The 14,784-nt window shown below is 40.8% G+C and overlaps 1 protein-coding gene across 10 annotated transcripts in view; it reads left to right on the top strand.

Annotated features, from left to right (window-relative positions):
• Nucleotides 1–14,784, top strand: part of ZNF236 (zinc finger protein 236) — a 102,021-nt gene that overhangs the window by 28,121 nt on the left and 59,116 nt on the right. For all 10 annotated transcript variants that reach the window (XR_003793290.1, XR_003793291.1, XM_029221666.1 and 7 more), the window contains 3 exons: nt 2,265–2,408; nt 5,162–5,365; nt 6,328–6,556. Coding sequence is in view for 8 of the 10 variants with exons in the window: in XM_029221666.1 (XP_029077499.1) it covers nt 2,265–2,408; nt 5,162–5,365; nt 6,328–6,556 (577 nt within the window). In the remaining 2 variants the exon portion in view is untranslated. The remainder of the gene's footprint in view (nt 1–2,264; nt 2,409–5,161; nt 5,366–6,327; nt 6,557–14,784) is intronic.

Raw genomic sequence — 14,784 nt, 5'->3', positions numbered from 1 at the left:
TGTGGGCTTCCCTGGTGGCGCAGTGGTTGAGAGTCCGCCTGCCGATGCAGGGGACACGGGTTTGTGCCCTGGTCCGGGAAGATCCCACATGCCGCGGAGCGGCTGGTCCCGTGAGCCATGGCCGCTGGGCCTGCGCGTCCGGAGCCTGTGCTCCGCAATGGGAGAGGCCACAATAACACACACAGACATACACGCAGACACACACATATACACACACACAAGACATACACACATATACACACACAGATAAACACACATACATACACATATACGCAGACACACATATATATACACACATTTGAACCTTTCTGGCTTATTATACATGGGAGAAATATAAAATACTGTTTTTTGTCTTTTTACCAACAGTATTATACCTTTGATGAATAAATGTTTGGAAATAATCATAATACCATTCTTAGCTATGGTCCGTCAATCTGAATGCTAACCTATGTCATCCCTTTAGTGAACCTGAAACAGACACTTCCAAGTGTAAGAAATTGAGAGACAAATGAAATTGAGGAGAAAGTATTTTTCTGGTGCTAGTATTGCTGACCTTGCATATGGGCCCATTCACATTTTCTATCAAACAGAGCCCTGGTCGGTGTATTTCCCTCCACACTGCATGTTAGCTAACTATTTCAGCCAAACTGATGTTTCTAATTTTTTTGTTGTCTCCAAGTAATACTGATTTGCAAACTCTGGAAGTATTTCTCTTAAATTGGTTCAGCTTTGCTCTTATTATTATTTTTTTAAATATTTATTTATTTTTGGCTGCATTGGGCTCTTTGCTGTGGCGTGCAGGCTTCTCTCTGGTGGCCTGTGGGCCTCTCTCTAGGTGCGGCGTGCGGGCTCAGTAGCCATGCGGCATGTGGGATCTTAGTTCCATGACCAGGGATCGAACCCGTGTCCCGTGCATTGGAAGGCGGATTCTTAGCCACTGGACCACCAGGGAAGTCCCCACCTTTGCTCTTGTTAATTGTCATGATTTGGTGTCTTATTTAGTCTAACTGTAGATTATGAAGAAATACTTAAGCAACACAAATACTTTTATCATGGATCATTTATTTTATATAACTACAATACTTTGGAGGATGAAAAGCATCACATTCCTAAAAGCATATGTATATCTTTTAATTTTTTCCTTGGAGTAAATCCTTAAGTAACACTAAAATGAAGAAAACCCTACATACTTCATATAGTTTGTAAAGAGACTGAGAATTTCATATGCAGTGAAGTTGCTTTTAAAGACTAAGTTTTATTATCTAAGACCCAGAGACACTAGGGAGAGCATGTACGCATTCGTGAGGTTACCTTCCGATCTGAGAAGAACAGATGTGGGCTGTGTAGGTGACTCTCGTGGAGCTCCCTCTGTGTAAAGGTTGCTGAGGAGTAACAGTGCGTTTAAATGTGCAGCAACTGGAAAATGGCCCCTGAGAACAGTCCCAGGGCGTCCTCGTTGGTGCTCCCGGCTTTAGGAAACCCTTTCAGGGAAGGCCGGGGACTCGCCTGCCCCCAGCCTGGGGACACCCTGGGACCTGCGGTGGGACAGGAGCAACCTCTAAAGATTGCTTGTAACATTTTCTAATCCTGTGATGAGTCTAAAGCTGTAAAGTTCATTCTTAGCAAGGTGCTAGGGGGAGTGGAGGTCTTAGCCAAGTTCAGAGCCGGCTGGGCTTGTTGAGTAGTGCTGAGAGGATACTGTAGGTGCTTCCTCTGTGCCTGGGTGGCCCTGTCCCTGCTACTGCCCTGTAGTCCACTCTTGGCTCTGTCGTAGTGTTAAAAAGTAGTCACTATTAAAAAAAAAAACAAAAAAAAGTAGTCACTGCCGTGGACGATTGGACTTGGTGATGGAAAATGTATACATTGCATGGCCATCCATCCTGACCTGTATGTTCAAGGCTTAGAGTACAATTATATCTAACTGTCTGGCCTTCGTTATTGCACACTGTGCTTAACTGTTTAAGAAGTTGAGAACATGTGAGACATTTTTTTACTAGCGCACAATAACTGAAAACTGTGATTTTTCACTTAACCGGTTCTGCCAGTTCCGATTTATAGAAAAGACTGAAATTTCAATTAATCTCATACTGGCAATATTGATTAAAGAGTTGGGTCATTGATTCTAGACCTACCTAACTTATAAGAAAAGGTATGATAAAGGGTTAGATTATTTCTGTCATTTTAATTGAATGATAAATTATGATTTGCCATAATTTAAATATTTTAATCTAACAATTGTAAAAACTTCTTTTTTCTTTTTTAAGGTCAAGAATGGCCCTACCTATAATTGTACAGAATGTAGTTGTGTATTTAAAAGTTTAGGTAGCCTGAACACTCATATCAGCAAGATGCATATGGGTGGGCCACAGAATTCAACAAGTGCTGGAGAGACGGCTCACGTTTTAACGGTAAGCTTAGTAAGCTGGTTGATAGCAGGTGTTCTTTTACCAAAATCTGTCATCTTAATTATGACCTTGAAAATTGAATATTATTTAGAATAGTATTTAGTACCGTAAAGATGCTATGAAAGTTTCCTATATGGAAGTATGGTGCTACTTTTATTTGTTTGTTTAATGAGTGAAAGGAAATCAAATTTTTAAAAACTTTAGAATAATATTACGTGATTCTGATTTATGGACTGTCATCTGAACCGGTTAGAAATAAGACAAAATGTAATCATGTAGTCATTAATTTATGAAATTGTAATTCCTGTGGTCAGTGTTATTGATGATTATTATTGAATATTCTTTATCCTTATGTTATACTTTAAGAATCACGTCTCTCTTTAACGTAATATTTCTCCAGGTCTACTGTGACAGTGATACTTTTTCCTGAGACCCTGGACTTTTGGGAAACTCAGTTGTATTTTTCAGTACATGTATTTAAAATTGTATGACCCCCCAAACACACCCCCTTTTACTCCTTTTTTGTAGGCTTTCATAGCTCAGCCTTGATCTGCTACTTCTACTACCCTCCCAAGTGATCATAAATGGCAGCATCTAAGCATAGAGTTTGGTGTCCTAACCAACAGCAGAGACTTTGGACGTACAAGTCTCGGGAGTTTTGACGTAGCCCGTGAGTGCCGTCAGCCGATAGTCTGTGTTAAGTCAGCAGCTGCCTCCTACCAAACCAGAAAATAGGCCGAGTTCGTACTTAGCTCCCAAGCACGAGGCTCACCGTCAGTGTTTACTTTTTCTTTTCTTTTCTCACAGCACTTGCAGCTTAGGACGATTCCTCAGCTTACTCTTGATCAGGGAGGATGTTGTAAGGAAGCTCTAAAACTGGAGAATAATTAGAGTCTAATAATTATGTCTTAAATTCTATTTTGGACTGAGTATTTTTTAAATAAAATTTTCAGTGTATAAATCAAGCAAATATTCATTTCCTTTGGCAGTATGCGAATCAAATATGTAGATGTAGTGAATTACCTGGAATGATAATACAAATCATTTTTAAAATTTACAGTCTCAGTAAAAAACTGAAAATGTAGTATAGGGGTTTGGAAACCTGTGATCCACGCCACCTTTTACCCTCATCTGCATGTGCAAGAGCGCTCTGTGTCAGGTTATACGTACTGTTTCTCAGGACTGTCTAGGGGTCAGTGTCCAGCCCTCTGAACACTGTCTCATTTTGCCTCTCCCATTTTCTAAATCTTGACCTTTGTGCTTTACTTTGGAGGGTTTTTTTCAACTTTATCTTATAATTCTTTCCTTGAATTTTTTTTAAGCTAGTAAGGTTTTTAATTTCTGAGATCTCTCCTTGTGATCTGATTGTTTCTTTTTGAAGATACTCTTTTCTGGTTTGTTGTACTTTCCTTTGAAATCTAATCAGCATTTTCTCTTAAAAGTTCTCTTCTAGTCATTGAATTGTCTCTCTTGTGCATCTCCCCACTCCTTCTTCTTTCAGATGTCTTATAGTTCTTGGTTGCCTGCATTTAAGAAGGGGAGCATCAGGAAACCTGCCTCTGAACTTTTTATGTGTGAACAGAGCTGGTTGAACTCCAGGGTTACTTATAATTGGCCAGGGAACCAGCTCTTAAAATTGGGGTCCCTGGTGGCAGAATGTAAACGATTTTTTGTTTAATCTGGGGAACTAAGGGCCACAGAAGGTGCCCTAGCTCTCCCCAAATAGTTTTTTCATTTTTATCTCTTTTAGAGGCAATCCCCCATTTTTTTGCCTGAAGGTAAGTGCCTAATTGCCATCTTTTCTATGGAGGAAGACGGGATTCATTGTCAGTGATAAGTATTTTAATTAATAGACTTTATTTTTTGGAGCAGTTTTAGGTTAATAGTAAAAGTGAGCGGAAAGTACAGAAAACTCCTGTAGACTCCTCTCCAGCAACTCACATAAGTTATTACCCCCATTATTACACCTTGCATTGGTGTGGTGCACTTGTTACAACTGATGGATGAGTACTAGTGTATTATTATTAACTAAAGTCCACAGTTTATGTTAAGGTTCACTCTCGGTGGAGCATGTTCCGTCGGTTTGGGCCAGTGTATAATGCCCTGTTATCCACCATTCCAGCATCGCGCAGGGTAGTTCTCTGCCCCTACCGTCTTCTGTGTATGCGTTTCACATTCCTGGGTTTCTGAGGAATCAGATCAGCTCTCTCTTCACAAGTTCTTGGCTGTAGCTTTACAGAGCATTTATTCCTCCAATGCCCCTATTTTTCGGGAATTAAAAGAAAAATTTTAAACCACAGTGATCTCTTGCTTATTTTCTATATTTTGTAACTCTTTTACTCCTTCATTTTAACGGACTAAGAGGGAGATGAGGCTTGTGTGCTTCACCCCCATCTTGAAGCGATAGTCTCTACCGCCACTTATAACACTTGAATTGTAGTAGAAAAAATTCATTGAATATATTTTTTTAAGGGCCAGTTTTGTGTCTAACTTAAAAATCAGTGAGGCATTTTATTTAAAATTTACATTTGGATAGGTATAGCTGACTCACTTTGTTATAAAGCAGAAACTAACACACCATTGTAAAGCAATTATACTCCAAAAAAGATGTTAAAAAAAATTCATGTTTGGGATGCTAATTTTGGGATTTTAATGCTCATAAGGGAGATATGCCTGTTTATTTCCTTTTTAAAAAAAATTGGTGTACAAATTAACGTAATTGTTTATATTTTTAACACAATGTTGCTGTGTTTCAGGCCACGCTGTTTCAGACCTTACCTCTTCAGCAGGCGGAAGCCCAGGTCACGTCTGCTCCGAGGCAGCAGAGTTCCCAGGCCGTGGCCGATGTCATCCAGCAGCTGCTGGAGCTGTCGGAGCCGGGGCCTGCGGGGTGCAGCCAGCCGCCTCCGGCCGGCCAGCAGCTGAGCATCACGGTGGGGGTCAGCCAGGACATCCTGCAGGTGAGCCACACTCGCCTGCTCCTGTCTGTGTTTGTCAGGGGCTGGGCGTCAGCACTGACAACGCAATATGCAGGTCTTGTCAAAGGAAAGGGGTCTTCATGCAAAATGTGTCGTCATTGAAAAACTGTATTGAAACAAAATATGCTTGTTTGAGTACTTATGGACAGTGCAGCATTTGAAATGATTTATCACTCGATAAATAAAAAGTTTAAAACTATAATTTTTTCTCTGTAAGTGAATTTTCTTGAAAAGTATAGGCGTTTCAGAACTTCCTTGTATCTACCCTTGTTGACAGAGGGTAAGGAATATTTCCTCCTTTCCCGCTGCGCTCCTTGGAGATAGCACTGCCTGTCTTGACAGTGTGTGAGCGTCCCTGCTCCTGTGGCGCTGGAGCGCGCGGAGGGCAGAGGGCTCTTCTGAGTCTTCCTCCCCGCCCAGCTCCATAGTCACCGCCTTCATTCCCAAGCAGAGACAGCCTTCTCTCTCCTGTCCCTCTGTTTACTTACTGACGTGAGCACTAACCTCTCCCCTCCACCTCTGTGGTGACAAGTTGGCCGGGGTGTGAAGAATCTCAGGTTGTCATGACGGCTGATGTCGTGAGGGTGACTCCGCTGTAGTTTCAACCAGTGATTCCTAAATGTGTTACAGACAGCTAGGGTTGTCTGAGAGAAAATTTCTAAAAGGCAAGTGAATTAATTTCAGTGCCCTTGAATTTAGAACTGTAAATGCTTGCCACACCAGACTTTGGGTGGAGATGAGATGTCAGATATCAGGAGGGATGTTTCAGCCTCCAAGGGCTGGGCGTTTCGCTCAGAGATGACTGCTTGGCGATGTAGCTCTTAACGCCCAGTGGGGTGGAGTCAGAGTTCCGTAGGTCAAGCTTGGTCGCGTCTATGTAATTGACTTTGGCGGGCAGGTGTGGGCATCGTGCCTCCTAACCTCCTAGTTCTGTTCTGTCTCAGCAAGCCTTAGAAAACAGTGGGCTGTCTTCAATTCCAGTTGCAGCGCATCCCAGCGACCCCAGCCACGCCAAGACCGCAGCCGCTCAGGGCCAGACTCCAGACGCTCCCAGTGTTTCAAGGGAGCCAGCTGACCCTACGGCCGCAGAGCGGGAAGAAGAACAGGAGAGCCCAGAGAAGTTGGATAAAAAAGAAAAAAAGATTATAAAGAAGAAATCTCCGTTTCTACCTGGTAATTTCAGTATGCTTTAAGGTTTAGACACTTTGGGTGGCCTATTGCTGGTTCTTAAGAAACACGCCCTCCTTTTTCCTTCTGAAGGTGGTATGTTTGTTGAAGGCTCTGATAGCGTCTACCTAATAGCATTTGTTTATCATAAACTTCGTTAAACTTACCGACGTCCCTGTGATTAGGGCCCCTCCTGACTTGTCCCGCCGCCGCTGTCAGGCCCCTCCTTCCCTCTAGCCCTTCCCGCCAGTCTCTGCCCCTTTGTCCCCCAGTGCCGCCGCCTGATGCTTCTAAAGCCCCTCCGCTCGAAACCCTCGGCCCTTTCCTGCTGCACCTGCTCTGGCACCTGCTCCGTTTCTCGGCCCACAAGCCCTCTGCCGCCTGCCCCAGCGTGCATTTCTGTCTTCCCTCCCGGGTCACCTGGATGCAAGCTTCTGTTATGGTAAACTTGGGTTCCTGCTGTTCTCAACGTTCTCACGTCTTCTGAATGGCGCGGGTTTCCCCAGGCTTTTCTGCATCGTGAATGTCTTCTTCCTCCCCCTCCTCTCCTGTTCTCTGTGCAGACTCAGGTGGTCATTTGAGGCCAGATCATGGCGCCTCGTCGTAGGAGCACAGGTCTCACCCCTCTCAGTCCTGCAGACTAGAATGTTTAGGACCCCCGCGACCCCTCACGTCACTTGTGGACAGCTAGAATACATTCCCTTCGTTTCCGAACACCCCACGGTGCTCAGTATGGCTCATTGCATGGGAGCACGCATTAATGCATCTTTCTTGAAGAAAATAGATTCCTGCCTTTTGGGAAAAGCGTTCCTTTGAGAATATTTTCTCAGTGAATATAACTACTCTGCCCCTCCCCGGTGTCTTGGGGGCAAGTGCTTTCTTTCTGGAGAGCATGGAGTAACCCTGTCATCTCTGTTAACACTTCTGAGAATGTATTTTCTCATTGTTAACGTGCGATTGTGAGATCCTCGTTTCTCAACCCACAAAACATTGTGGCCCTACTCTCCTTTTTCTTTGGGTCTGGCCCCGTCTCCCCAAGTGAAAAATAGGACGATGGAATCTAAGCAGTTTACTGTCTGGGTTTTCCTGGGATCTAGAGAGGCAAGAAGGAAATAAAGGGCCATTGCCACATATTTTTAATAATAGCTCTATGATAGCCTTGTAGGTTACACGTTTAGCTGTGCGTTCTTGAACGTCTCCTCTATGTGCCCCTGATAAACTGATGGAAACCCATAGGTCTTGCGAAACGTTTTGTACGAGTTAACTGCTAGTCGTCATGCTGAGCCTATGAACATGCTCTGATGTGGCTGGCTGCAGGCAACATACACGTCTTCAAGTGAAAGGCCAGACCTGGCTTCCTGAAAGTAACGAGGAAGGGAGGCTTCATCCTGGGCCGTCCCATATCTTTAGGTGTTAGAAACAGCTTTCTCTTTTGCACTGAGCATTATTAGATGGAGATTTCAAAATGGAACTGCAGTTAACCGTATTGTACACTGTTTTAATGTGGAGAGTTGTGTTCATCGAGTGTAAAGATTATGCAGATTAATTTTTGAAATACTTGGATAAATGAAGTACTTAGAGCACTTAGCAAGCTTATGTAGTTCTAGTAAATTTTAGATTAAATGTGATCCTTCCTACAGGTTGGAGCCAGCTTTTTTTGTTTTAACCATCTCTCTGATATTGTGATGAGAAAATTATCATGGGGACATGTTTCTATATAAAGATATTCCTCTTGATTAAAACTTTATAGGGACGAGTATATGTTTAATGTAATGACTGTTTCTGAAAATACCTCTTCAGGAGTAGTTGACACCATCTGATACCCTAAGAAGACCCTGAGCAAACTATTATTGTCTCGTAAGTCGTAACACTTTCTTAACAGCTTAAAATTAGCCTTAATTACATTTCCAATTGTACTCTGCCATCTATAGCTGTCACTATTTGATTTATTCAGTTTTGTGAGAGGGAATCTTTTTAGTAGAATTTGCTTTGTTATTTTAAGAGGTATTTTGTGTATCGGTTAAACATTTAACAAATGCTTTTATATTTATCATAAACCTTGTGATGTATAAATCATTATAAAGCTTTTTTTTTATCTTCTTTTTTTTAACATCTTTATTAGGGTATAATTGCTTTACAATGGTGTGTTAGTTTCTGCTTTATAACAAAGTGAATCCGTTATACATATACATATGTCCCCATATCTCTTCCCTCTTGCGTCTCCCTCCCTCCCACCCTCCCTATCCCACCCCTCTAGGTGGTCACAAAGCACCGAGCTGATCTCCCTGTGCTACGCGGCTGCTTCCCACTAGCTATCTACCTTACGTTTGGTAGTGTATATATGTCCATGCCTCTCTCTCGCCCTGTCACAGCTCACTCTTCCCCCTCCCCATATCCTCAAGTCCATTCTCCAGTAGGTCTGTGTCTTTATTCCTGTCTTACCCCTAGGTTCTTCATGACATTTTTTTCCCCTTAAATTCCATATATATGTGTTAGCATACGGTACTTGTCTTTCTCTTTGTGACTTACTTCACTCTGTATGACAGACTCTAGGTCTATCCACCTCATTACAAATAGCTCAATTTCATTTCTTTTTATGGCCGAGTAATACTCCATTGTATATATGTGCCACATCTTCTTTATCCATTCATCCGATGATGGGCACTTAGGTTGTTTCCATCTCCTGGCTATTGTAGATAGAGCTGCATTGAACATTTTGGTACATGACTCTTTTTGAATTTCGGTTTTCTCAGGGTATATGCCCAGTAGTGAGATTGCTGGGTCATATGGTAGTTCTATTTGTAGTTTTTTAAGGAACCTTCATACTGTTCTCCATAGTGGCTGAACCAATTCACATTCCCACCAGCAGTGCAAGAGTGTTCCCTTTTCTCCACACCCTCTCCAGCATTTATTTTTTCTAGATTTTTTGATGATGGCCATTCTTACCGGTGTGAGATATCTCATTGTAGTTTTGATTTGCGTTTCTCTAATGATTAATGATGTTGAGCATTCTTTCACGTGTTTGTTGGCAGTCTGTATATCTTCTTTGGAGAAATGTCTATTTAGGTCTTCTGCCCATTTTTGGATAGGGTTGTTTGGTTTTTTTTGATATTGAGCTGCATGAGCTGCTTGTAAATTTTGGAAATTAATCCTTTGTCAGTTGCTTCATTTGCAAATATTTTCTCCCATTCTGAGGGTTGTCTTTTCGTCTTGTTTATGGTTTCCTTTGCTGTGCAAAAGCTTTGAAGTTTGATTACGTCCCATTTGTTTATTTTTGATTTTATTTCCATTTCTCTAGGAGGTGGGTCAAAAAGGATCTTGCTGTGATTTATGTCATAGAGTGTTCTGCCTGTGTTTTCCTCTAAGAGTTTGATAGTTTCTGGCCTTATATTTTGGTCTTTAATCCATTTTGAGCTTATTTTTGTGTATGGTGTTAGGGAGTGATCTAATCTCATACTTTTAAATGTACCTCTCCAGTTTTCCCAGCACCACTTATTGAAGAGGCTGTCCTTTCTCCACTGTACATTCATGCCACCTTTATCAAAGATAAGCTGTCCATATGTGCGTGGGTTTATCTCTGGGCTTTCTATCCTGTTCCATTGATCTATCTTTCTGTTTCTGTGCCAGTACCATATTGTCTTGATTACTGTAGCTTTGTAGTATAGTCTGAAGTCAGGGAGCCTGATTCCTCCAGCCCCGTTTATCGTTCTCAAGATTGCTTTGGCTATTCGGGGTCTTTTCTGTTTCCATACAAATTGTGAAATTTTTTGCTCTAGTTCTGTGAAAAATGCCGGTGGTAGTTTGATAGGGATTGCTTTGAATCTATAGATTGCTTTGGGTAGTAGAGTCATTTTCACAATGTTGATTCTTCCCATCCAAGAACATGGTATATCTCTCCATCTATTTGTATCATCTTTAATTTCTTTCATCAGTGTCTTATAATTTTCTGCATACAGGTCTTTTGTCTCCTTACGTAGGTTTATTCCTAGGTATTTTATTCTTTTTGTTGCAATGGTAAATGGGAGTGTTTTCTTGATTTCACTTTCAGATTTTTCATCATTAGTATATAGGAATGCCAGAGATTTCTGTGCATTAATTTTGTATCCTGCTACTTTACCAAATCCATTGATTAGCTCTAGTAGTTTTCTGGTAGCATCTTTAGGATTCTCTATGTATAGTATCATGTCATCTGCAAACAGTGACAGCTTTACTTCTTCTTTTCCGATTTGGATTCCTTTTATTTCCTTTTCTTCTCTGATTGCTGTGGCTAAAACTTCCAAAACTATGTTGAATAAGAGTGGTGAGAGTGGGCAACCTTGTCTTGTTCCTGGTCTTAGTGGAAATGCTTTCAGTTTTTCACTGTTGAGGATGATGTTGGCTGTGGGCTTGTCATATATGGCCTTTATCATGTTGAGGAAAGTTCCCTCTGTGCCTACTTTCTGCAGGGTTTTTATCATAAATGGGTGTTGAATTTTGTCGAAAGCTTTCTCTGCATCTATTGAGATGATCATATGGTTTTTCTCCTTTAATTTGTTAATATGGTTTATCACATTGATAGATTTGCATATATTGAAGAATCCTTGCATTCCTGGGATAAACCCCACTTGATCATGGTGTATGGTCCTTTTAATGTGCTGTTGGATTCTGTTTGCTAGTATTTTGTTGAGGATTTTTGCATCTATGTTCATCAGTGATATTGGCCTGTAGTTTTCTTTCTTTGTGACATCCTTGTCTGGTTTTGGTATCAAGGCGATGGTGGCCTCATAGAAGGAATTTGGGAGTGTTCCTCCCTCTGCTATATTTTGGAAGAGTTTGAGAAGGATAGGTGTTAGCTCTTCTCTAAATGTTTGATAGAATTCGCCTGCGAAGCCATCTGGTCCTGGGCTTTTGTTTGTTGGAAGATTTTTAATCACAGTTTCAATTTCAGTGCTTGTGACTGGTCTGTTTATATTTTCTATTTCTTCCTGATTCAGTCTTGGCGGGTTGTGCATTTCGAAGAATTTGTCCATTTCTTCCAGACTGTCCATTTTATTGGCACAGAGTTGCTTGTAGTAATCTCTCATGATCTTTTTTATTTCTGCAGTGTCAGTTGTTACTTCTCCTTTTTCATTTCTAATTCTATTGATTTGAGTCTTCTCCCTTTTTTTCTTGATGAGTCTGGCTAATGGTTTATCTATTTTGTTAATCTTCTCAAAGAACCAGCTTTTAGTTTTATTGATCTTTGCTATTGTTTCCTTCATTTCTTTTTCATTTATTTCTGATCTGATTTTTATGATTTCTTTCCTTCTGCTAACTTTGGGGTTTTTTTTGTTCTTCTTTCTCTAATTGCTTGAGGTGCAAGGTTAGGTTGTTTATTCGAGATGTTTCCTGCTTCTTAAGGTGGGCTTCTATTGCTATAAACTTCCCTCTTAGAACTGCTTTTGCTGCATCCCATAGGTTTTGGGTCGTTGTGTCTCCATTGTCCTTTGTTTCTAGGTATTTTTTGATTTCCTCTTTGATTTCTTCAGTGATCACTTCGTTATTAAGTAGTGTATTGTTTAGCCTCCATGTGTTTGTATTTTTTACAGATCTTTTCCTGTAATTGATATCAAGTCTCATGGCGTTGTGGTCGGAAAAGATACTTGATACAATTTCAGTTTTCTTAAATTTACCAAGGCTTGATTTGTGACCCAAGATATGATCTATTCTGGAGAATGTTCCATGAGCACTTGAGAAAAATGTGTAATCTGTTGTTTTTGGATGGAGTGTCCTATAAATATCAATTAAGTCCATCTTGTTTAATGTATCATTTAAAGCTTGTGTTTCCTTATTTATTTTCATTTTGGATGATCTGTCCATTGGTGAAAGTGGGGTGTTAAAGTCCCTTACTATGATTGTGTTACTGTTGATTTCCCCCTTTATGGCTGTTAGTTTTTGCCTTATGTATTGAGGTGCTCCTATGTTGGGTGCATAAATATTTACAATTGTTATATCTTCTTGGATCGATCCCTTGATCATTATGTAGTGTCCTTCTTTGTCTCTTCTAATAGTCTTTATTTTAAAGTCTATTTTGTCTGATATGAGAATTGCTACTCCAGCTTTCTTTTGGTTTCCATTTGCATGGAATATCTTTTTCCATCCCTTTACTTTCGGTCTGTATGTGTCTCTAGGTCTGAAGTGGGTCTCTTGTAGACAGCATATATATGGGTCTTGTTTTTGTATCCATTCAGCCAGTCTGTGTCTTTTGGTGGGAGCATTTAGTCCATTTACATTTAAGGTAATTATCGATAAGTATGTTCCTATTCCCATTTTCTAAATTGTTTTGGGCTCATTATTATAGGTCTTTTCCTTCTCTTGTGTTTCTTGTCTAGAGAAGTTCCTTTAACATTTGTTGTAAAGCTGGTTTGGTGGTGCTGAACTCTCTTAGCTTTTGCTTGTCTGTAAAGGTTTTAATTTCTCCATCAAATCTGAATGAGATCCTTGCTGGGTGGAGTAATTTTGGTTGCAGGTTTTTCTCCTTCATCACTTTCAGTATGTCCTGCCAGTCCCTTCTGGCTTGCAGAGTTTCTGCTGAAAGATCAGCTGTTAACCTTATGGGGATTCCCTTGTGTGTTATTTGTTGTTTTTCCCTTGCTGCTTTTAATATGCTTTCTTTGTATTTAATTTTTGACAGTTTGATTAATATGTGTCTTGGCGTGTTTCTCCTTGGATTTATCCTGTATGGGACTCTCTGTGCTTCCTGGACTTGATTAACTATTTCATTTCCCACATTAGGGAAGTTTTCAACTATAATCTCTTCAAATATTTTCTCAGTCCCTTTCTTTTTCTCTTCTTCTTCTGGAACCCCTATAATTCGAATGTTGGTGCATTTAATGTTGTCCCAGATATCTGTGAAACTGTCCTCAGTTCTTTTCATTCTTTTTTCTTTATTCTGCTCTGCAGTAGTTATTTCCACTATTTTATCTTCCAGGTCACTTATCCGTTGTTCTGCCTCAGTTATTCTGCTATTGATCCCATCTAGAGTATTTTTAATTTCATTTATTGTGTTGTTCATCATTGCTTGTTTCATCTTTAGTTCTTCTAGGTCCTTGTTAAATGTTTCTTGCATTTTTTCCATTCTATTTCCAAGATTTTGGATCATCTTTACTATCATTATTCTGAATTCTTTTTCAGGTAGACTGCTTATTTCCTCTTCATTTATTAGGTATGGTGGGTTTTTATCTTGCTCCTTCATCTGCTGTGTTTTTTTCTGTCTTCTCATTTTGTTTATCTTACTGTGTTTGGGGTCTCCTTTTTGCAGGCTGTAGGTTCGTAGTTCCCATTGTTTTTGATATCTGTCTCCAGTGGCTAAGGTTGGTTCAGTGGGTTGTGTAGGCTTCCTGGTGGAGGGGACTAGTGCCTGTGTTCTGGTGGATGAGGCTGGATCTTGTCTTTCTGGTGGGCAGGTCCACGTCTGGTGGTGTGTTTTGGGGTGTCTGTGGACTTATTATGATTTTAGGCAGCCTCTCTGCTAATGGGTGGGGTTGTGTTCCTGTGTTGCTAGTTGTTTGGCATAGGGTGTCCAGCACTGTAGCTTGCAGGTCGTTGAGTGAAGCTGGGTGCTGGTGTTAAGATGGAGCTCTCTGGGAGATTTTCGCCGTTTGATATTATGTGGAGCTGGGAGGTCTCTTGTTGACCAGTGTCCTGAAGTTGGCTTTCCCACCTCAGAGGCAGAGCCCTGACTCCTGGCTGGAGCACCAAGAGCCTTTCATCCACACGGCTCAGAATAAAAGGGAGAAAAAGTAGAGAGAATTAGTAGGAAGTAGGAAGAAAGAAAGAAAGGAAAGAAGGAAGGAAGGATGAAAGGATGGAAGGAAGGAAGGAAGAAAGAAAGATAGAAGGAAAGCAGGCAAGAAGGCAAGAAGGAAAGGAGGGAGGGAGGGAAGGAAGGAAAAAAGACAGAAAGAAAGAAGATACAGTAAAATAAAGTATAATAAAGTTATTGAATTAAAAAATAATTAGAAAAAAAAAGGGACGGATAGAACCTTAGGACAAATGGTGGAAGCAAAGCTATACAGACAAAATCTTACACAGAAGCATACTCATGCACCCTCACAAAAAGAGGTAAAGGGGAAAAAATCATAAATCTTGCTCTTAAAGTCCACCTCCTCGATTTGGGATGATTCATTGTCTAAAGGAGGGAGGGAAGGAGGGAGGGAGGGAGGGAAGGAAGGAAGGAAGGAAGGAAGGAAGGAAGGAAGGAAGGAAGGAAGGAA

Source organism: Monodon monoceros, unplaced genomic scaffold, assembly GCF_005190385.1.
Source record: "Monodon monoceros isolate NGI ecotype Baffin Bay Population unplaced genomic scaffold, NGI_Narwhal_1 Super_Scaffold_1, whole genome shotgun sequence".
Taxonomy (NCBI): Eukaryota; Metazoa; Chordata; class Mammalia; order Artiodactyla; family Monodontidae; genus Monodon; species Monodon monoceros.
This window is presented reverse-complemented; position numbering and strand designations above follow the sequence as displayed.